The sequence below is a fragment of the Hemibagrus wyckioides genome, linkage group LG13 (genome assembly GCF_019097595.1).
Source record: "Hemibagrus wyckioides isolate EC202008001 linkage group LG13, SWU_Hwy_1.0, whole genome shotgun sequence".
Taxonomy (NCBI): Eukaryota; Metazoa; Chordata; class Actinopteri; order Siluriformes; family Bagridae; genus Hemibagrus; species Hemibagrus wyckioides.
In genome coordinates this window covers 14,071,475-14,095,000 of record NC_080722.1, presented here as the reverse complement: position 1 = coordinate 14,095,000, position 23,526 = coordinate 14,071,475, and the positions used below count along the sequence as shown (strand labels likewise).

At 39.8% G+C, this 23,526-nt stretch overlaps 2 protein-coding genes across 2 annotated transcripts in view; one reads left to right on the top strand and one right to left on the bottom strand.

Moving 5' to 3' along the window:
* The window catches only part of afap1l2 (actin filament associated protein 1-like 2), a 25,493-nt gene extending 1,991 nt beyond the window's left edge, over positions 1 to 23,502 (top strand). The window contains exons 2-19 of the mRNA XM_058406493.1: positions 7,617 to 7,745; positions 8,655 to 8,726; positions 9,756 to 9,847; positions 15,482 to 15,593; positions 17,152 to 17,360; positions 17,465 to 17,644; positions 17,739 to 17,813; positions 18,400 to 18,484; positions 18,567 to 18,671; positions 18,772 to 18,983; positions 19,664 to 19,809; positions 19,902 to 20,016; positions 20,521 to 20,721; positions 20,914 to 21,250; positions 21,401 to 21,574; positions 21,758 to 21,945; positions 22,101 to 22,238; positions 22,869 to 23,502. Coding sequence (XP_058262476.1) covers positions 7,617 to 7,745; positions 8,655 to 8,726; positions 9,756 to 9,847; positions 15,482 to 15,593; positions 17,152 to 17,360; positions 17,465 to 17,644; positions 17,739 to 17,813; positions 18,400 to 18,484; positions 18,567 to 18,671; positions 18,772 to 18,983; positions 19,664 to 19,809; positions 19,902 to 20,016; positions 20,521 to 20,721; positions 20,914 to 21,250; positions 21,401 to 21,574; positions 21,758 to 21,945; positions 22,101 to 22,238; positions 22,869 to 22,895 — 2,597 coding nt within the window. The 3' untranslated portion in view covers positions 22,896 to 23,502. The remainder of the gene's footprint in view (positions 1 to 7,616; positions 7,746 to 8,654; positions 8,727 to 9,755; positions 9,848 to 15,481; positions 15,594 to 17,151; positions 17,361 to 17,464; positions 17,645 to 17,738; positions 17,814 to 18,399; positions 18,485 to 18,566; positions 18,672 to 18,771; positions 18,984 to 19,663; positions 19,810 to 19,901; positions 20,017 to 20,520; positions 20,722 to 20,913; positions 21,251 to 21,400; positions 21,575 to 21,757; positions 21,946 to 22,100; positions 22,239 to 22,868) is intronic.
* On the bottom strand, positions 10,648 to 12,418 carry LOC131363713 (kelch repeat and BTB domain-containing protein 13). The gene has a single exon (XM_058406529.1). It carries the CDS (start codon positions 12,328 to 12,330, stop codon positions 10,834 to 10,836), a length of 1,497 nt encoding a protein of 498 aa, XP_058262512.1. The 5' UTR covers positions 12,331 to 12,418; the 3' UTR covers positions 10,648 to 10,833.
* Positions 23,503 to 23,526: the final 24 nt, after the last annotated feature.

Sequence of the window (23,526 nt, the reverse complement as noted above, 5' to 3'; positions counted from 1 at the left end):
AGCTGTCAGAAACAGGCATGCTGACATTCTGTTTCTGTTTCTAAGTCGGTCAAGCTGTATCAGTCCCAGAAGCTCAGGGGCCCTAAACACATAAGAATGATTCATAAGTCATAAGCAGTTAAAGCCTGGCTATTTTATGACTTGTTCTTACAAGTCGGGTGCTGTTTGGAACAACACTGCAGTTGTTGTGGTCAGGGGCCCTGCCTCTTAGACAGCCTTTGTGAATTTTGTTTTTGTGAGATAAGAATGAGAGGGAGGGAAGGAGAAGCTAGAGGGAGGGGAAGGATGCACGGAAGGGTGGCGTTTTGAGGAGTAGTGTGTAATATCTTCCATGATGAAACATGGGATTTACACCAGGATTCACACGGTGATGAATTATATAATTGGTGTGAATACACATGGTGTGAATTCATGGTCTTATTTTGGAGCCCATATGAAAATAATGCAGTATTTTTGTAATGTAGTCTTCAAACTTTGGTTGTAGTTTGGGGGTTTGGCTTTTATGTACAGGGGAATGGATTACTGTTAGCTCTGGCACACTCTGCAAAGAATAGTTCTTGTACATAAAGGTAATATTTAGTGTTGTGCATGCAAGATACTTATTAATGAAAAATTAAAGGTTTCAGAACAGATGCAACTGAGATTCTATGAGAATATAGACTTCACCTGTTCATGAACCAGATTAGTAAATATCTGTGCAGGTTTCAGTACCCTAAAACAATGCTTTAAGAGGAACAACTATCCTATGTATGGCAGATTGCAAAAAAACTCTGAGACTCGGTTTCAATTAAAGTTATTGTTCTTATAATCGAAGGCTTACTTAAATACAGGGAGAATTTAAGCAGTAGCATGCTCAGACACCAGCTTGGTTGAACCAGCATAAGTTAATGCTAATCAAACCAAAAACAATCAATAAACCAACACCAAATCGCAGCAAGAAATAAAGAACAGTGTTTATGTATTTTTAAAGCGAAATGGTTGTAAAACCTCAGAAACGTGTCTATTTAGATTTAAAATGTATATAGGAAACCATATGAATAACCTTACTTTTACACTACTATTCAAAGACACAACACTCCTTCAAGTTAGATCTGTAGCAGGTATAGCTCACGCTATTATGCAGTGTGGTGCTTTCTGAAAGGTTTCTAAATTAATCCATGATGTGTTTGTTTTTATCGTGCCACTTTCGTCAATTTCCGCCTCTTTCTGCTCTTCAAAGCAGTGCAGGCAACCAGATCTCATCCCTGAGGTTCTGCTTGATACCATTTTTTCCTGTTCCACCCATGGACCCTGCTGCTCTGGCCAGAGCTTGGAGTGTGTGTCAGCTTTATAACTGACCTGGTGCACATGTGAATGAAACTGAAGTTCTGGAACAGGAGATGTGCTCCATTTGACTTGGAGTTCAGACTTAAGTCAGATAGTTTTGAGGGAGCTTCAAGGGTCTGTATTATTCTGACTTCCAAAGAGATTCAAGGGTGTAAAGACTCTGTTCTCTTTAGTAAATATTAGTCTACACAAGAATCAGGGCTTTGGGAAGAAGAACGTAGCGCTGCGCCTAAACTCATTGACATGCATACTGTAGGCTTCAAGAGGGCCGAGAGCACAAGAGGTGGTTTGGTTATTTCACTGCCTCCCATTGACAGAGGGGTCAGTTGTGATTCGTCTAGAGTAACGACTGCACCAGTGGCATTGTTTGTGGGGCAAAAATATTTGGCATGCGTGGGGATATAATGATAGTTATTGTTTTGTTGTGTTCATTCACATCTTCTGTGATAAAGGCTTTATTCTGAAACAGTTAGTATACACTCACAGGAATCACTCACAAACCCATATATAATCAGCAGACCTTTAAATGATAGTGTGGTGCGTTAGTAAACCACCCAGTGATAGATTACACTACTATGACTACAGCTGCAGTAGTATGCCTAGAATTATAGTACCGTCTACAACCGAAGTACTACGTCTACAGATATTGTAGTACAATTTTAGCTGCAGTATTATGTCTACAGTTGCATAAATGAATAGAATACAAATCAATACAAAAATAAATGCACTATGTATACGTTTATAGTACAAATGCCTATAGTTACTGTACTATTTCTAGCTGTATTACTATGTGTATGGTTACAATACTATATCTAGAGTTATGGCACTAGGCCTACAGTTACTGTACTGTGTCTCCAGCTATAGTACATTTAAATGAAGTGTTGTATATCCTCTTACTCGTTCACTAGGTCAGGGATTAAGAGAGGAGAGTTTAGACCAGTATGAAAACAGACAAGACAGTGACACTTTTTTTTCTTTAAGTGTTAATTTTAAGAAACTTTAACTTTAAGTACTTAAAGAAGAGGTTTCTCTGCTGTTGGAAGAGAGCCAGTGACTCAGCTATGTAGATTCCCTGAGAGATGATTGAGCAGTGCTAGAGGTTTGAGAACTGTATATGTACAATATGTATGTAAATGTATGTATTATAATACATGTATACAGTTATAGCACTGCACAGTTGTAGTAGGTTTGTCTCCAATGTGCATACATGAATACATCAAATGTATTGATCCGATAACATGCTTTAGAGCTTAGGGAGGTTTTTATTTACATGAAGGCATCATATGCATGCATCACTGAGTTCTGTGTTTCTATAGTAACAGGGCCATGGTACTGTAAATCAGGATACAGGTTTATTTATTTTGGGGAAATAGAACAAACTGAAACTGTTCGAAAAAATCGTGGGTATGTACAATCATAGAAAATAATAAATTGGCAAGCAGGATTATAAAAAAGGCACAGTGTACATCTCTATTAGAGACTATGTGATGAGTGAGAATTTACAGTGTTGGTATTTGTGCCTCTGGCTTTCTGCGTTTCCTGTGTAAAATTAAGAAAAAACAAAAACCTTTTGAACTTTCATCATTATTGCAACATGAGAATGTTCTGTCCAGCTTAAACATGGTGCCTCAGTGCATATAATGTACACAGAGGCATGCTGGCTGAGGTGTATTGGGTAACAATGTTTCCTACTTATCTGCAGATTTAGTAAATAAATTTCACAGAGATGATCTCAGCTTCCTTTCATGATTGCTGTTATTACCATCTGTAATCATCAGGGTCAGTCAAAAGCATGTGCAGTTCTTTTTTTTTTCTTTTTCGAATGCTGCTATGGATAATGTAATACAAGCTTACAGCGTATTGAGGGGGAAAATGATTTTAAAGCTTCGGTAATATAAGAGGCATGAGCTGAGCGTGCACGCATGCTTTCTATCTAGAGAGGTGTTTGTAAAAGATTCAGCGGAAGAGGACTATGCAGTGGTTTAATTTAGCCGCTGGCTTTTATGTGTATGGAGTGTTTGTTCAAAAGGAGAAGAGGGAGAGGTTGAGTGAGGTCGCTATTGTTGGAGCAGGAGGCGTTTTGCAGCATCTGTTCCTGTTTTGCTCCCCTGTAGGCAGCGCAGCGCTGCTGGAGCAGGTTCAGAGAGCACGGCCTGAGCTCACGGCACAGCCAGAACTCATGTCACTGACCAGCATAAACCAAAGCGGCAATGCTACCGACCTGCGTTGACCTCATGCTCTGACAACACGTTCTCTAATAGCGGGAAAAGCACACACATTTTGTTAATGAAGGGTGCAGTTCCATAACAATAGACCATATCTCGTTAGGGTGAACAAAGGAATATTTAAGAGAGTTTAAACTTTTCTTAATGCACATGTATTGTTTATTTACAGAAGTTGAGTGACTGATGGGAAAGAGCATATCAGCACTTTATAAGATTTTGTTAAAGAGGTCCCTCATGCCAGTGTATCAGACTTCTTCAGTTACTTTATAGGGTGTTTTCTGCTGCTGCTCGGCAGTACATAAATACACAAAAGTATACTGAAAAGTTTAATCAGAACTGGCAAGATATCCTTTTACCCCAAGAGACTAACTTATATTTCTGTCTTAGACATATTTCAATAAAGAACATACTGATTTCTCAACTAAATGGAGAAACATGTGGTCTAGGCTGTTTTATGACATCAATTACACCGTAAAGCATTCAGACATTTTTAGATAATGCTAACAAGAATGGAAGCCCCATAGGTGAAATTAGTCTGTTTTAGTGTTAGGATGTTGTATAGCTCTTGTGTGTGTTTTGGCAGGCCGTACTGAAGATGTTGCTCTATGGATGAACTAAACTGCTGATGTATTTGGCAGTAACACCCACCATTATACAGATTCTGGCCAAAAAGAATATTATGGCTACATTTGATAAGGCGTAATTGTGGGAAATTGCGTTTGTGTTGCAGTTTTCAGTGAAATCTGATTTTCTTTAGTAAGTGGTTTAATTCCGATTGCTTAACATAAACAAACTGACCCTATGGAGACTGGAGCCAGAGAGCTAGACTGTGACAGCACAATCCAAGTTCACAGCACAGGCACTAAATATTTCTCATGTAGCTGGCTGTACAGTGTCTGCCATGAAACAATCTGAATGACAAATCATTGTTCCAGTTCTTCTGCCACAAGGTGTGTCTCTGAGGACTTGTATAAACTTTACCTTGACTCATAATTAATCCTTGTCATCTTTACTCAGTGTTACTTTCTGTTACAGTTTCTGGTAATCAGTCTTTTTATAATGTTTACTGGGAGGTGAAATACTCTAAGCATTGACAGATTATCCATCATCCGTGGACACTCAGACATCTTTGTACTTTCATAATTAGCGACAAAGTTTACAAAAAGGGCTCAGACGTTTGTTAAACGTTGGTTATCTTTTCACAAGTAATTTAAACTGACCTCTAATCTAATCTACTTAAGATTAACTCAGATAACATGAACATGGATCCATATAATGTACAGATAGACAAATTAAGCTGTTTAATTGATTAGATGTCAGTGTGTTGTGGTTAGGGAATGGAATTTAAGGTCTACATGTAAGTTTAAAATTTCTATGACCGCTATGATATGTTTTTTGTTAGCTGTGTACTGACATGTCCGGTTTTTGTGTTGTGGGTGTGAAGAGCGTTGAACACTGCGACCATAGCTTCAACTATGGAATCAAATAGCTGATATGCAATGTCTAGCAGCATTCTACTCTTAATAATTGGATACAAGTGAAAAACAATCAGCTAAATAATCAATATGGCCAGGAAACTTTAAATCCCAATCAGTTTAATTTATTCAAACCATTTGAGGAATTTTCTCACTGCAAATAGTGTTTTGAAAGTGTTAAAAATGCTTGGGTGCTTATATGATATTTAATACATGCAAGATTATAAAATGACAGACAAAAAGAAAAAAATTAATTCCAGCAGCAAAACAATCACGCTGGAGCCGTGAACTTGGCATGAAATGAAGAAAAACTTTCTTTTTCTTTTATACCTTATCTGGAATTTATCTTCACTGAGAATGAGGAAGTACTGCAGTTTGTTTAAAGGGAAATCCCCTTAACACTAAAGCATAGGTAGATAGGAACCACACTGAAACTCTTGAAAAGCAATTACTTAAGTTACATGAATAAATGCTTTTTCACCTTTTAAATACAGCGTGCAGCTAGATAGAAATCCTGTGTATACAGGTAATAGGTGAAGGGCTGTGGGAAAGTATGGCGCTCATGCAGTACAGGTTTCATTACTTTGAGGAAGTGGAAAACACAAGCAGGAGTCTGATCTTGTAGTTTCATGTTGAGCTGAAGGACTGGGAGCTGATGTTCAGCCAAGACATAAGCCATAGAAACTCATCTCAATCTGGTCTAAAGTCAGCTGACTCCACATTCCCAGGAACTCTTTGGAGAAGATCATCAAAGTCCAGTCTGAAAACACATGGCAGGAATAATGTTGGGAGAAGAAAGCTCTGGTTACAACACAATGGAAGTCGTCAAGGATCAGAAGCGTTTCATGTGGATCTCAGATCTTTTATGTAATGCAAACCTGGACAAGTCAAAGTTTAAGAATGTATTGTAGGTACATGGTTCTAGTGTAATACACTCACCACCACACACTGGTTGCATGTGTGAAAACCTTTGCATGCCATGCGTAACAACCATGCTTAACAAATTCAGGAAATTTGTTTTGCTGTTCAGACAAAACCAATCAACCTTTCTGCATAAATCTTACCTTTTTAACAGGTTTCTTGTTGTGGGTTATGCTGTGGAGTCTGATGGGGTCCTCAGTAACTTAAAGAACATCTTTTGGCTTGATTAACTGTAATTAAGTTATTCCAGAGTTCTTTAATGACTCTGTATTTTAAAGCAAACATTGTTTTTAGTCCCAGGGTTTTTGCATTAGAGATATTATTATACCTGTCAGCAGTTTTGAAACGGCAATTGAATCATCATGCAGCATTTGCAAGGGTTAGGACTGCAAGGGTTGCAAGGACCCAGAATACACAAACATGGTGTTGCTTTAAATGACTCTGTAGGCCTTTGTGAGCCAAATGGCATCATATAAAGTAATGACATGTAGTAGTTTATGTTGTAAGCTGACTCAGCAGTAAGACAAGTTTTAGTGGAGCTCAGTGAAAACTGGTCTCTGCTGTCCTAAGGGCAAAGCTTCTCCAGTTTCCTATCCTTACACTGCAGAAAAGTTTCAATTCAGAGCTCTTTGAAGTGCCTTGTGTGATTCTCTAAAAGGTTTTGATTATCAGCAGGGAACAGGCAGCGAGCTGGGAGTGGCTAGCAAACATGAATTATTTACAAGGCTGTGAAAGATACTATTAGAAATTCATCGACTGATATTTGGCAGAAAGGAGGCAAATATTATCTGCTCTATTTTGAGTATGTACAGATTGTATGTCAGAGATTCATTTGTCAATCTCCAGTTGTTTCACTGCTTTCCTCAATGTTTTCATGAGTCTGATTTTACCCCCATTACAACATGGCCCACTTCCCTCTAATTCTATTCTAGAATACATTGAGTTCAGACATGAAACCGACTTATTCATGACAGAGAAAGAGGCACAAAGAGTACGCTTAGAGTCTGGGGCGCGTGGGCCAGTTCAGCTCTGACCCCTGGAGGATGTGTGGGGGCTGAAATCAGACTGGGTGACAAAGCAGTCTCTTTCACCACACCTTTTTCCCCCTCCATGACCCCTGAGCTATCATTCACCCCCAGTCTACACCCCCCTCAGCTTCAAGGAGACGTAAGACAAGCAAGAACAACAAAATTCAAAAGCCTCTGGGCATGTGATATGATGCCAAATGAAAGCAAGCCTCTGTAATGACATGGAGATAAAAACATGCAAGAGACAAAAGCACAAAGTATCATTCACTAGCACATGACATCTTAGACAAACTGGATGGTTCTATGATCTGGATCTATGAAATGATATATAGTATATGGTGAGAGAATGTTTAACGGTGATCAAAACCCGACAATTTACTGCTGTCGTTGTCAATTAAGGTTATTGTGTGCAGATTGATGGCCTGAAAGCCAGTTTAATTCATTTTAATTTAAATCTATAACAAAAATGCACAAAACCTAGAGGAGTCTGACTACTTTCCTCAGTGTAAACCACTGTGTACTATCAACTATAAAGATATTTCACAACAAAACTTAGAAATTATTCTCATTGCATTATCCAGTGTGCTGTACCCTAAGGTGAGTATCTGTTCTGACTGTCATGTATATGTATGCCATTGCAGTGTTGGAGCAGCTATTGAAAGAGCTGCAGCGTTTCCTGAAGCTCCTGGATGGAGAGAACCTGAGTGGAAATGCAACTGTGCAGAAGAGCCTGCTTACAGACCTGCTGCACTCATACACATCTTCAAACTGTACGTCATACCAGCACACAACATATGTAGACCTATGTTCTCCGTGATTGTACACCAAATATACTTCTTTCTTCATGCCCTTTGTTGTTGTGTGTACAGGGAGGAAGGGTTAGGAAATGTTAGCCTGTCTAGTGGAGAATCCGGCAGTTCTTTACTACAGAAAGTAAACCATTTGTTGTTTGTGGGGTTTATTTTTGTGTGTACACATGGCAGTCAGTTTTTGTATTCTGGTCTCGGGCTTCTCTATTTCCTCCTTTGGCTCTAAACTGTATCATTTTCCAAGGCTGCTTTTATCCTCCAGGGACACTCACTTCCTTTGAGTAGCAGCTTATAAATAGCTTTCATTTCCATCCTCCAAATCCCAATCTGTCTTCAACAGTAAAACAAATTTTAAGCTGGGAGCAAGAGTTATTACTCTGTTCATGAACTTATGAAAGCAGGGTGCACCATGTTGCCTCTTATTGCAAACTGTAAGTTTTTAATTCCTCTTTTTCCTCTGTGAAGTTTGACAAATGAAATGAAAACGAAATGCAAATACTACATTCCTGGGGAATATTTTAATAATGTATTCATGCAATGTGGATGTAGTAGGAATTTTTTTTTTATTATTATAATTGAATATGACCCCCATGTGTCTGCCACAGGCCTTTATTGTGTGTAGTGGATGGAGGCCTAAGTGTTGCACTCCGATGCACACACAGCACAGAACACTGTCCCTTTCTCACTCTGACTAAATTATACTGTATGCTAGAAAGATTCTGTGTATGTCAGAGATTTTAAGAATAGAAAGAAGGAGTGATAGAGGAGTGTGTATAATTGTAGTATCATCATGAATACCTGGTAGCGTCAAATTTATGTCATTTATTCTTAAAGTATTCTTAAAGACTCTTTCTTCCTGCTGTCTTTAAGGTGGGGATGAAGAGTATATCTATATGAACAAAGTCCTTGTCATTGGACAGAACAAAGACAAAACAGACAAAGGTGAGTGTATGATTTAGATCCCTTTACTTTACAGTAGAAAAAAATATATATACTTGCAGTTTCAGTACATGTCGTTGAGAAAATCGAGTCATGAGTCAGTTTCTCAAGCATTTTTTCCAACCGTGAAACAAGCATTATTATCAGTGATCTCTGTTGGTAAATAGCCCTGCTAAAATGCTGGCCTAATTCTCAGCGAGGTGATACATTGCAGTGTAAGTGTCAGCGTCCTCCTCCACCACGATTTCCTGTCTGTTTCTTAATAAATCCACTCAGTCTTTCACAGCCAGACCCCCATCTGAGGCCTGGCTGCTTTGTTTAGACTTCACTGAAGAATGCAACATGCAGAAAACTAGGCTCAGCCTTCACGTTACAGCTGTCTAAACCACAAGATGTATACATGTTCGATGTGATCAGAAGATGTAATTGCTTAGAAAACCAGCCCTTGTCAATATAGATTCAAGAGAAAAGGCTTTTGTGGTTCAGAACAATGAAAAGGTATCTGATGTTTGCTGGTTTTCACATTCTGTAGCTTCTCTTATGTTTTCTTACCCTGCTTATAAATCAGGTACGCTGTGATATGTGAAGTCCGTTAAAGCGACACATTTGAGGTTACACAGAAACGCAAGAGATATTAAGGAGTAGAAGTGAAGCTGAGAAACTCATGCCTGCCCATTATCTTTGCTGACTCTTAGACTTTTCCTGTGAAAGTTTAATGTTCATCTTACAGCAACCCAGATGTTAGCATTTGAAGAGGAAGTCAGAGGAATGTCTGATAGGAAGTGCTTGAGTTTGGCTATTGGCTCTTAAAATATTGCCACAGGCCACCTTAATTACTAAACATGAACTAATAACCCATACAAACGGCTTAACAAAACAAATGGAGCATTCATCTCGCTCTGTGTGTTAAAGCAGATTCACTATGTATATATACTATGTGTATGTATGGTGTTATGTATTGCGTTACATTGGAAATATTCTCCCAAGGCATTGACTTTTCTCCTTTTCTCCTCTGATCCTGTATGATATCAGATCATCGAGCAGAAACAGAGGCCAGTGAAAGTATGGGAAAGCATGTCTGTGCACCACAGAAAAGTCTTCCAGAGCTTCCTCCACCCAGAACAGTAAGTGATCTTTGTAACTGCAGGCAAATCACTCAATAATTAGAACATATGATTATTATAACAAAAAGTTACCCTAGATTCAGTTTCAGCCCGGGCTTGATGGAGTATGAGTATGGATGTTTAATTTACTTGCATTTTAAGATGAGAAAAGCAAATGTTATTTATATGAAATGAATATGAAACTCCCTTTCTATAACAGTTTAACAGACATTTTAAAGCAACCTAAACAATAACTTTATTAGACTATACAGGCTTTGGAAGGGTCATACAGTATATTGCATGTTAATGTTTCATAGTCATATTTTATTGTATATAATAGTGACTTCTACTAGTGTTATCTGCTGTTTATTCAATGTGTGTTTGAACCTGTGAAGTTAAATCATTTTCATTCTCAATCTCAGTTTAAAAAGAGACCCGCCCATGTATCTACACAAACATGTGTAAATGACTGTAAATTTCCATTATTCTCTATTTCTCACTAATAAATTCTAGTTTTGCTGTAATCACGTTCAGTGTTAAGTTGTTAATCCCCGTCCTAAGTGTAAAATTAAAAGAGGGTGTTGTTTAAGTGTCTGTTGTTCTGTGGGTTGCTGTAGTCAGGCTCACAGACATACAGGAGGATGGAGAGAATTAGTGGAGCCAAGTGAGAAGTCTTTGAACTCCAGATCCATCTACAGATCCACAGGGTGCTGCCAATGATTAACAACACCTGCATCAGCTATTTGAAAACCACTGCTGGAGCGCATGTGCTGTTCATGTGAATAAGTGAGGTAGTGGTAGAAAGGAAGAGATTTTCCCTAGAACACCTTGAACAGTTTCCCTGTTGTAGGTCCACTTGATATATCCAGAGTGGCTTGAATATTGAATATGTTGTGGCCCTGTCCGTTGCAGTCACAGTATTCTCAATATATATATTACAACACCAATAAATTAGCAAACCAAATATTTGCTTTACAAGGATCTTACATTGTGCCACGTTACACATGTTACACATTGTCGTCCTTGTTTTGATCATCAGAAGCAGTCTCCAGTGGTTCAGCTCCAGTATTTACTTCCTCTTTATTTTCAGTCGCTGGAAGTCTGAGCATGCATGTCCAGAGTGATCCACTTTTTGGAAAACCCAGCATCTGTCTGTGTGGTTTCCAGTTAGCACCACAAATCAGGTATTCCAGTGTCAGATTGCGGTTCACTGTGAACACCGAGTCCCCTCTCACCATAGCCGTAAACAGGGCTCCACGACTGTTGATATAATGCCCTGGCATGGATGTCCACTGGCCTGTGGTAATGTTGTAGCAGTCCATTAGGCAGCGTAAGAAGTCATCACAAGGACCATTTCTCATCACATACAGTTTGTCACCATGTGCCACCATGCAGTGGCCATAACTCTGATAATGTATCATCGTTGTAGTCAGGATCCAGTCATCCTTGTTTGGTATATATTCATAGATATCTGTAGTATTCGGCGGCTTCCAGAAACACACAAAGATCCTCCTTCGGGCCACAGTGCTTGCAGCTCCTGCCACAGGACATGGGGCATTTTTCACAAAAGTCCACTTGCGCGTTGAAACATCACACACCTCTGCAGAAGACATTATTCTCTTCTCATATTCACCACCAAAGGCATACAAGTGTCCCTCATGACCTACAAGTGTGAAGTTGTATCTAGGCTGCTGAGGTCCATCAAACACACTCCAAGAGTTGCTCTCTGTGTCGTAACAGTAACTGAAGTCCACCGTCTCCATGCTGACCCCTCGCACACCTCCCACCACATATAGCCGGTTCTCCACCACAGCTATCCCTGCCATGGAGGTGCTGGCCTCTACTGGAAGGTCAGTCAGGTACTTCCACTCTCCTTGCTCCTCTTTTAGGTACCACACGGTCCTGGAGGAGTCCTGCAGCATTTTCATTGAGGGTGAATGTGTTCCCACAGCAATGAAAGAAGCAGGTGTGACAGACTCCACATAGTGAATCATCTCCTCTGGCAGAAGCTGTGCTGCTTCATTCAGATCCCGGTAGGAATCACGGATAAATACTGCTGCACTGTGAAACACTCTCAGCAGGCCAAACACGGCTGCTGTGTGGTACAGGAGGAAGCAGTTGTCTGTATCTATGATGTCTATAAGATACTGCATCAAAGTGTCTACTTGAAGGAAGGCAGCACACTCCACAGCTTCCACAATCTCATCAGGGTCCCTGATACTTGGGTGCTCACCCCTTGCAACAGCCAGAGCTATGAGGAAACCCCTTGCTCTTAGGCCTCCCTGCAAATAGAGCTTGTTTTGATGGCTTTCCCTCATCCCAGAACGAAAAAGCGCACGAAAGTACTCCGAATTCATAGCCAGCAATTCCCTTTCCACAGTGAAAACACTTCCATCCAATTGCACTATCAAAGAGTGTGTCAAAATCTGTCCATCCGCCATGTCAGAAGCTTCAGACTGGGACACAATAATTGTGTCCAGCCCTGGACTTATGGGAGGCTCCATAACTCCTCCAACTTGTCTCTCCTTACCTAGTATTTAATCCACTCTGCAGGCTTTAAACTAAGTCCAAATTAGAGTTTTAGTCCAGAGTTAACACTAAACAGGAGTGTTTCAGTAGCACTGTAGCGTCAGTTACTCTGCCCTGCTTTGCTGTTACTCAAAATAGAGCCATCCTAAAGATAGCAGAAGGGCTGGTCTTTGACATAAAATAGGACAGGGAGTGTGGTTTCCAAACAACAGAGACTGTTTAATATAGAGTAGACAATATGAACCTAAATAGGTCACAAAAATGAAACCCACCAATACTGTCTTATTAAATTATAGTAATTGAAAGGTATTTCTAGTATGGTATATCTCAATTCTAGTATGATCACAAGAGATTATGAAAGAATATAGCTGTAACTATAAACCTGGACTACATAAGAAAGAAGTGACTGAGCAAACAAAGAATTTATTACAGTGTCTTTAACCGGTCAAAGAGAGTTTAAAGGAAGATCAGATGACTAATAAAGTACAGAGTTTCTGTTAGGTCAAAAGTGACTTCTAAGGAGGATCAGACAGAAAGTGATGACAGCTGTTCAGAGACTATATACCTAATATATCTGTTACCAGTGCTAATTGTTTTATCTGCTACCCTCTTTTCCCAAACAGTTTTAGGGCCCACTCAACTTTTTCACTGTGCTAGATTCTTGGCACCAGAACCAGGGATTTTCCATGTTTTGGGTGTTTGTTTGGTCTCTTTCCCACTTGTCCTTTCCCTCTTTCCCAAAGCCTGGCTTTCTCTCCTTATTTATGTCTGACTCTTGATTTACTTACTTACTCAGACTGTGTTCCCATGGTAATGAGAATGGGGGACTTGATTATTTCAACAAAAATGAGGGGAGTAGGCTCAAGTTGAAGTTTCTATGGGGTTCAGTACACAGCACTGTGAGGGTGAATGTGCTAACACGTCAAACACACTTATCTCCAATTGCATAAGCAGGAGTGATCATGTTGCTTTGGTGGATCAGTTGGACTGGTCCTCGGGCCCTTAGTCCTGATCTTTGGCTGTGCTTGAAGCAGCAGGGATACTGAGTTTGAGAGGGAGGAAGTAATGGCCTTTCTATCATCTTAATCAATGGCAGATGCACTGACACTCCAACGCTTCTTTTTTCATACATTCCAGTGTATTTCCTTGATAGACTGTCAGGAGACAGTTGGTTGGGCATGGTATTATTACAGTGGTACGAAAAAGAGTTTCCATTTAGTTTCTTCAAGATATTTCTGAGGTGTATGCTCCTGTTCTCATCCACTCATAATGTTCTCTTTTACTGTTTATATCTGCCTCTTTACTGCCGAATATTTTGCTGATTCCTATAAAACAGCAAACTTCTAGTTCCCAGGGCCTAATTGTTTATGAGCACTCCACAGTCCTTTTTTCAAAAGACACACGTTTCCTACCAGTTAGACCATGCACTTAAATATACAGTCCCTCTGAAAGTATTGGAATGGCAAAGCCACTTCTATTATTTTTGCTGTATATTGAAGACATTTGAGTTTGTGATCAAGAGATGAGATAATGAGATAATAGATCAGAATTTCAGCTTACATATCCAGTTATTTACACCTAGATATGCACCTTTTTTAAGATGAGCAAAAGTATGAGAACAGATAGTCTTTAAATAAATTAAAGCAAATAACACTGTCATCACAAAACTGTTTCTTCTTTTGTGTTTATTATGCTCTTCCAGGATTGTACTTTCAGTTCTTGTTTGTTGGGGGGTTGTCTCTCTTCAGTCTCCTCTTCAGGAGGTGAAATTCATGTTCAATTGGGTTAAGGTCTGGTGATTGACTTGGCCAGTCTAAAACGTTCCATTCTTGTTCCTGAATAAGTCCTTTCATTGTGTGTCCTAGGTCATTGCATTGCTGTATGATGAACCTTTTCCCAATTAGATTGCATGCATTTCTCTGTAAATTGGCAGACAGCATCTCTATCTGGGCCTCATTCTGCTGCTATCATCATGAGTTAATATACATTATCAATAGTATATTACTAAACCCATTCCAGGAGCAGCCATGCAAGCCCTAGCCATGACGCCATGGCTTGACCAATGAGCTTGATTTGGATCATGAGCAGATTGTTTGTTTCTCCACACTTTTGCCTTTCCATCACTTTCCATCACAATTCCGGTCTGGCCTTCTGATTCTTACTGCTAAAGAGTGATTTGCATCATGTGGTTTGAAATCTATTTTCTGCTCCTCTTAAGATGGTAAATAATGATACCTTAACCACCAGTGAAGGTTGCTGATGTCAGTGACAGATATACTGGAAATTTTCTGTCATCAGCTGCTGTTGTTTTGCCCGTTTGGTATCTGATTGTTAGTGTTTTTTTTCTTTCAGTCAGCTTTGTGCTTGGGTCTTCATCAGTAAACATTTGAAGACTTTGGCAGGAAGGAATTAGTGTTAAGTCTATAATGAACTCAGAAATTACACTGACCTGCTTGGGAGAGCCTGTGCATTAGCTTTGATAGATTTTCCCTCCTTTTCAGCTTCAAAATAGCTTGCTTTTCTCCCAGAGACAGCTCTCTGGTCTGTTTTGTTGGTTGGATGAAACTGGAAACTAAGTGTCCAGTTCCTATAGAGGAGAATACTGAATGGGTGATAATAATCTCACCATAAATCAACATATATTAAGATCATGGTACACAGGCCATTTGGAACTCTGGGTGTGATTTTCTCTGGGTGTGATTGGTGAATAGACCGTGACATTAAATCTTTGTGCAGAAATGACTATGTAGGTATCAGATGTGGGAATTTAGTGATGCTTTGAGTTGACAGATTCGGAAAACCCACCAGCCAATCTACACCCAGCTAAAAACATTACTTCTTCAGGCAAACATGTGTGGAATTCCTGTGAGCAAAGCTGAGGTCACTCCCAGCTCAGATTCAGGGTGGAGGAATTCCCCTATAAGACAGAGACGAAAGTCAGGTGCTTAAGTAAACACTCCTGAGTCTGACTTATTGCATGTGAGATGTTAAACAGCAACATATATGGCAGGTTCAGTAAAAAAAAAAAAACAGGGAGGGTGTTGCCATGGTTTTTGCACCATGTATATAATACAATTTATCAAGGATCTATTTTCTTTCCATTTCTCTTCCCCTCTTTCTCTCTAGCCTGGAATAAGGAGGGAACCATTTTCTCTTCCACCAGTTCCAGCACCAGCATGTATGGATTCTCCAGAGAGTTACTATGAGGAGGCGCAGCCCTATGATTCAACCATCAATGGTAAGAAGTTTCTAAAGTTTATTTTCTTCGAAGAAAATAAAGTCAGAATATTTTATCCCAGTCATTTTATTCTGTCTGGCTGCCTATTACGTTTCAAATTCACTTTAAATTGCTTTTTATGAAGCATAAAGCCCTAAAGGTTTTAGACCACCATATCTTGCTGATCTCCAGAAACAATATGGTGCATCACTTCCTTGCTGTTAATCCTGAGGATCATACAGAGCTGAGGCAGTAGATCCAGAACAGTGTTTCAGAGAACGCTGGGAATATACTGTATGTATGCAGGTATTACTTATAGGTCATTTTTAAAACAGGATTGAAAATCTGTTGGTTTATTTGACCTATTGGTAATTTATTTATTAATTAATTATTTATGCATCATGAAGCATATTATATGATTTAGCCTTTAGGGTTTAGCAGATTTAATATACTGCAAAGATTGATTAAACTAGGCCATACTTTTTTGAATCCACTAATTTCACATTAAATATTTTCAATTCCATTAATAATGTTCACATTAATTCACAAATTTACATACAATATAAATATAAATACAATACAATACAATATATTTAAATAACATGAACATCTTTTTGCAGTCCTTGCAGCCATTCCTGTTTTTTGGGAACACACTGTACATTCAGTGTCCTGATTTAGCTCATGTACTGCTGCCATGAAATTTTACTTAATGTAATTAAGAGCTACCATTCCCAAATTTGGGCTACAGATTTCTGGATAGTTTCTTTTCTCTGAACATGACCACAACACAGAGGATCCTGTGGTTGAAGAGCACAGAACAGTGATACTCTTTGTTTCTCTGCAGCGGGTCTTCTGGCACTGGACATACAGTGACAGAACATTAACCATGAGCCTAGAAAATGGGGGCCAGCTGAAGCCAGGGCTAGGGTAGATAGCACACACTGACCAGTGAATGATTTACATCTTCAGCAAATGTCTGGACACATTATCAAGCAGCTGTGTTCTTCAGCATGGAAGGAAATTGAGAGGAGAGATAGAGCTCACCGGCTCTAAGTTGTGAGAATGTCTTCTTAGGAAGAAGGAAATTCGGTATTACAAAATCATTCTAACTGGTTAGCTGGAAAGAGAAAAGCAAAGGATTTATTCCTCTAGTCTGTTCTCTCCACTGGTTTGCATGGTCAATGATTAATGTTTAGGAACACACCAGTTCATCACAAGGCACCATGCATGCACAAATTTACACACTCATTTACACCTAGGGGTAATTTAAACAAACAACATACATGCTTAGTTTTGGGAAGTGGGAGGAAATTGAAGAACCTGAACGAAACCCACACAGACATAGTGAGAACATGTGCAACTCTGACAGTAACACAAGCTTAAGATAAGCCCTAAGAGGCTGAGAGGCATCAACATAACGTGACTGTGTCAGTGTTTCCAGTAAAAACCCAAAACCAAAAACAAAATCAGCTTAGAAATGCTTAAGCTTTAAGACTCTGACTCTTCCACCCAGCCCCATCTTCTTTTACACTTGCGCTGTATCCACATTGGGCCACTTAATTGAGCTTTCTTTCTTCAGATGATGGAGATGCAGTGAGCAGCTCCTATGAGTCCTATGATGAAGAGGAAGTGCTGAAGGGAAAGTCTGCAGCACAGCACCAGTGGCCATCCACAGAGGCATCTATTGAGTTAATGAAGGATGCAAGGATTTGTGCTTTCCTCTGGAGGAAGAAGTGGCTGGGCCAGTGGGCCAAACAGCTGTGTGTCATCCGAGAACACCGTCTCCTTGTAGGTTACCTTGGTGATGAGTTCCTAAAGTTTTTCTGATATGCACCTATACTTCTTAATGTAGTTCAATATCAGAGATAGTGATGGTTTATTTGTATACACAGTGCTACAAGAGCTCAAAAGACCAGACCCCCCTATTGGATGTCAGTCTGCTGGGCTGTAGCGTCATTTACAAAGAAAAGCAGACTAAGAGGAAAGAGCACAAGCTGAAGATCATCCCTCAGGGTGGTGAGGCCATTGTGCTGGGCCTGCAGAGCAAAGAGCAGGCTGAACAGTGGCTAAAGGTAGGGCAGCAGATATTCTCAGCTTTGAGAAAAGAATCATTCTCACTGAGAATGTAAAGCCATGAGTTACTTATTGTATTGTTGTTTACTGTAGGTCATCCAAGAGATCAGTCCCAAATCTGCTGAGGGCCCTGATGCCTTTGATTCACCAAGACTTAACTATACTAAGGTATTCACTGAACATAATGGACGATCATGAGCTGTTTTACATATACTGTAATAATGAATTTCCATCTAGCATGCTAAATGTTATTTGATTTTTCTTGTTACATTTTCAGTACACACCCTTGCAATATAACATTACATAAAAACACTTCAGAAAAGGTTCCAAGTAGAAAATATAGAAATACAATTTATACTTATTGATGCAGCAAATATCATACGAAGAACCTTAATCAAGAGCTACAGGATAGATATATAGGCCTAAATAGCCATGTTTTTAAAGATAGCTACTCAACACAAATTGGCTCTATAAATTGTGGGTAACAAGAAACAGTTAGGACTCACTTTGAGGTGCAGTGAATGCTTTAGGGCAAAAGAATGCAAAGAATGAAGGAGGTTTTCCAAGCAAAATTCTATGGATAACCATTAACCACCCAAAGAACACTTGAGGAACCATTTATCACTGACAACCAATATGTCCCAGAAATCTGGGGTTTTAAATTACTTACTAAATGGTTGGCTGAAGTAGAGAATATATTAGTATAGTATAAATGAAGAAGAATATAGTGAACATGCTAACTGTCTCTCCACAGACTGAGCTTAGTGAGAGATATTCCATGGCTTCAGAGAGTGGCAGCAGCACAGACAGCCATGTTGAGAACCTTGAGACTAAAGATGGTAAGACTTCTTTCCCTCAAATACTAAATGCAGGGTTTAGGTTATTGTTCTCATTAAATGCTAATATTTAATTTCTGTTTAGTTAAGAGGAAATCCGGTCCTGGCCTGAAGCTGAGTAATCTAATGAACATTGGGAAAAAGAAGATTTCGTCTTTAGATGGTCCAGAGAAGTGTGTGGAGACATCAGGTAGTTTAGTGCTGTAGATGTTCTATCATCATTCCATCATTTCTAAAAGCTGGGCAAAACACTTAACAAATAAACATCTCTACCTTCTTCTTTGTAACAGGCTATCTGAATGTTTTGGTGAACAGCCAGTGGAGGACACGCTGGTGTCTGATAAAGAATGGGAAGCTTTGGTTCTATCAGGATAAGGGAAAGTCTAAGGTTTCCCAGCAGCCTGTTCCTCTGGAAGGGTGTATGGTGCTCCCCGACCCCAGCCCAGAACACCTCTACTCATTTCGTATACAGTTGGAAGGAGAGGAACTTGCTACCCTGGAGGTGACTTTAATCTCTTACTTGGGTCATTAAAAACAATCACAATGTGCAACAGTATGGCAGTGTAAATAAAAGCTTACAACATCCTGTATTTTCCCTGACCTCACATCTCTACCATGCTCTCCTACACCCAAGTTATCACACCTACCCAAATACCACACACAGCTACCATGCCTTGCAATGCAAAGAGGGTGTAGTCCATTTCAGAAACCACAAATTAGCAATCGCCATGCCATACTGATGGTGTAGTGCTTCCACGCTCCGTATCAGGAAGCCTCACATTGCTGCAATAAAGTTCAGCAAGCTAACATTTACTAATGCTTTTGGGAACTGATGGGGCTGGTCTCTCACCCAGGCTCCAAACTGATGTGCTCTACTCTTTATCCTGCTTAAGATTTAACTCAAATTTTTTAGACAAACTGAAAAAGCTTGATGTGGGTGTTTTGATTATGTTTTGCCTTTTATGTCCATATACATGTGGTTATTGAGACGATGTGATGAAATACTCTGAGTAGACGGATAAACAACCGATTTCCTGCTCACATTCCAGCATTTACTTTCTGTCTACATTTTCAGAAAAGAAAAAGACTACAGTAACATTTTAAAGCTTCTGTAAAGAATAACATGATTATTTTATACTGTACAGTATGTTTATATTATTTTTCTTCTGTCACATCTTCAAGGCTAAATCATCTGCTGACATGGGCCATTGGCTGGGACTCATACTCTCACAGACAGGAACCAAAACTGACCCAGAGGACCTCACCTACGACTATGTAAACTCTGAGAGAATATCCAGTATAGTTAATGCAGCCAAGACCTCCATGTAGTGAGTAACATTTTTTTTTTGCCAGCACGCATTCAAAGAATTTGTGTGTGTGAGCATGTGGCTCATTGTGGATCTTTTTGGCTGTTCCTTAGCTTAATGCAGAGGAGATATTCAGAGCAAAACATGTACACCGAAAGTCTTCCAACAAACAACAATGACCCTGATGACTTGTACGATGATGTGGCCTCCACAGAGAATGAGCAGGAGGTGAGCAATACTGATACCAGTCATCAGTGTCCTCTATTTTGATAATTATTTCACTTAAGCAGCATTGCAGAAAAGTGTCTGCCAGAGACAGTTTTGTCAGGGCTGTGCTTTTATTGTTTTCAGACGATCAGTAAAGTGTCTAGGTTTTTATACTTAGGGTAAGTAATAGGGGGACTGTGAATGATTAAGTTGTAGCCTGTTAGGGATTTCACTTGGAATCTGTTCTGAAATGGAAACTCTCTTGTGGGTTTTCTATTAAATGAAACAGATTTTTCCCAAAGGTATAAAACTTATTAAAGTAAAACATCTTATGAAAAAAATGAATTTTATGTCCGCATGAATGCTATCAGAGTAAGTGTAAAACTCTCAGACACAGTTTGAGCTCATAGCTTCACAGCTTGGTCAGATGTCTGCCCCTCCTCTGGCACCTGTGTAACCATGCTACTGAAGAAGTGTTGTTTTCATGATGCGCTCTCTCTGTTTTTCTCTGTTCTTGCTATATAGGAGGGTCAAGATGGCAACAGTGAGATGTTGATAAATCCAGAACAGGACGGAAAGGACAGGGTATATCTGGATCTGATCCCTGTGCGCTCCTTCCTCCACACAAATTCAAGCCAAGTGTCCCCCCATTCATCCCCTACACCAAAGAAAGAGCTCAGTCCAGCCCCAACTCCAAGTAATAGGCAACATGACTCTGCCAGTGAGGTAAGGATTAACAGAGCACACATTTCTTGTCTCTGGTCTGACCCAGTAATCTGTTTAAAAATAAATTAAAGGTATTGTTAAGCTCTGTGGTTCAGACAGTTGGTTTTAGATAGAACTGTTCATCTATTCATTATGAAGTGTCACAGTGGGCTTGGCCTGCATTTCTGAAAGCTTTATGTCTCCCATTTTTAGAAAGATGTATGTGAAGAGTCTTTGTATGAGGCCTTGTTACCCATACCCAAAGAAAATCCTGATCCTCCACCCATTCCTAAAAGATTGGATGTGGACAACAGCCCTTCCCCAAGTCCTCCTCCTCAGTCCCGACCCCTGATCCAGCAACACCAACCGCAGTCTCAGCAAGTCAGCTTCCCGATTAAGGAAGGCCAGAAGAAGGGCTCATCATTACCTCACAGCCAGTTACATTGTCAGCTCCGTACACCTTCACAGACAACCCAAAGTCCCCCAACCTCAAGAGTAAGGGCTGCAAGCGCTGATAAAGGCCTTGATAGACTGAAGCCATCTGTAGCAGGTAAGAACCCAGGCCAACATTTGTTTTATACAAAGTTATATTATGCTGTTGTACTATTTTTGGTCATTTGCTTCAAGAATTTGCTTTCACTATCTAAATGACCCGATCTTGTACAATGCTGAACTCTCCTCCACATTCTGTTCTGTGTAGTGTACTCGGGGTCAACTGAGGTGAAGCTGGGGAAGAACCGAACAGAGGCTGACGTGCGGCGCTTCACTGATGAGAAGGACCGGCTGGAGCGAGAGAGGGAGGAGGTCAAGACCACTCTAGCCTCACTGAGGAAGGAGAGACGGGAAGTGAAAGAGGAGCTAAGTTCATGTCAAGGTACATCAGCTCCCCCTAGTGTAAAAATGTCGTCTTTAACATCTCAATATTAAATGACAGCAGAATGCGAGTATGTGTAATTTAAAATTGATTCTAAAATTCTGACATTATATCACTGAGTGATTATATCAATGAGTAATTTTTGCCATTTTTATTTTTGTCCTATTTAATTGCTTTGTACAGATCCTTCTAAAAAAGCTACTCTGGAGGCAGTTCTGAAGCAGAAGGACGAGGTGTGTCGGGAGGTGGAGCAAAGGAGAGTGGAGGTGGAGCTTAGTCTGGTGGAGGTAAAGGAGCGCTTGAAGAAGGTGGAGGCTGGACCCTTTACTCTGGGCACCACAGTGGACAGCAGCCTACTGGAGTTGCCAGTGGTCAGTGTGCTCACCATGGTCTAATTATGGAGATTTGCTATACTGATTATTTGCACATGGGGCAATATATATATATATATTTTACAGGGACTTTTTGCACACAGGAATTGCTCACTTTTCTCTACAGATACTGATGTATTGACCCTATTTTTCAGCCCAAGATAACCACTCCTGCCCATTCCACTCCCATCAACAACGGGGAGTCCTCACCTGTTAACTCAGCAACAGCCCTGAAAAATAGGCCCCTTTCAATCATGGCCCCCAGCAAAGGAAATGTACTGCAGAAAGCTAAGGTAAGAAAACATGATTTTGAGACTGTCATTTTCAAGCAAAAAATGTTGAGTCTCTCTTAAACACATATACACCTATGTTCCGACTCCAGCACAGTTAAAATCACTTTCACATACTTGAGCCTCCAAAGGTAACAGGAAGTGAAAAAGTCTGTATCACAGACATGGTGTCAAGAAAGACACAGTATGGGGGGTGTCTGTGGGCTGAAGTTTTCAGGTGTATTCGCATTTATACATTTGGCAGACTGAAATCATCTCCTGAAACAGAACTGTTGCATATCTGTCAGATCTGTCATTCCAGTATGATCCACCAAATGTAGATGGGAATATATAGGAATTAAACTGACATGCTACTCCTTAACTAACATTGATTTTTTTTTTAGAAACATATACTGGCCCACATAGCCAAAACTATTACTACTAGCTTATTCCTAATATAGTGCACTACATGCTCATGGCAAGTTTTACTATACACTAACACCAGTGGGTCTTAAAAATAATATTAATAAAACAATGAAATTGTGAGCTGTATATATTTTCCCCCTGTCCCATGCATTTTGGCTTTGCATGCTGTTAATATTTGACTTTAGTTAAAGCAGACCTGTTTAACACAAACACTCCATTTCTACACAGGACTGGGAGAAGAAATCTACAAACTAGTTTGGAAACGAAGAGAACAAACACAGCATGACAATGATAACAACCCGGAACTATGCAAAGCCTATGCAGGCTTCAAGGTCTACTTTGGCCATGGCTTTTAGCAGGAAGGGAAATGGCTTTTTTTTTTCTTTACTCCTCAGCCCTCACTTGCTATTTCCTATTCCCACTTCTCCTCCAGTGAAAGACTGTGACAGTACTGCTTACCACAGGCAGCTTATCAGAGGCAACCCTGCTGGCTCCTGCATTAACCCAACAACCAATGCCACTGGACAATGTTGAATCAAACTATTTAAATATTTTTTATATGAAAACTGAGGCATTCCATATTTTATAAAATATTTTAAAATTTGTATTTTATAACAATAAAGAGTACATTATGGAAAGGCATGTGTTTTATACAGCGCATAAAAGAAGAAAGCAGAGAGCCTCATATAGTTATCAATGTGGTACAGTCTAGACTAGAGCTTAAATTCATGTATGCTGGTAGCCTAGATGTAAATACATTTACACACAGCCGCCTGGATTCATTTGGCTGTATACTAGGTAAAACATGCACTTTTCTTTTTTTTTTTATTCCAATAAAAATGAGTTCTAAAACATGGTCTAGCTTTTTCATGGCAGCTGTCTATTG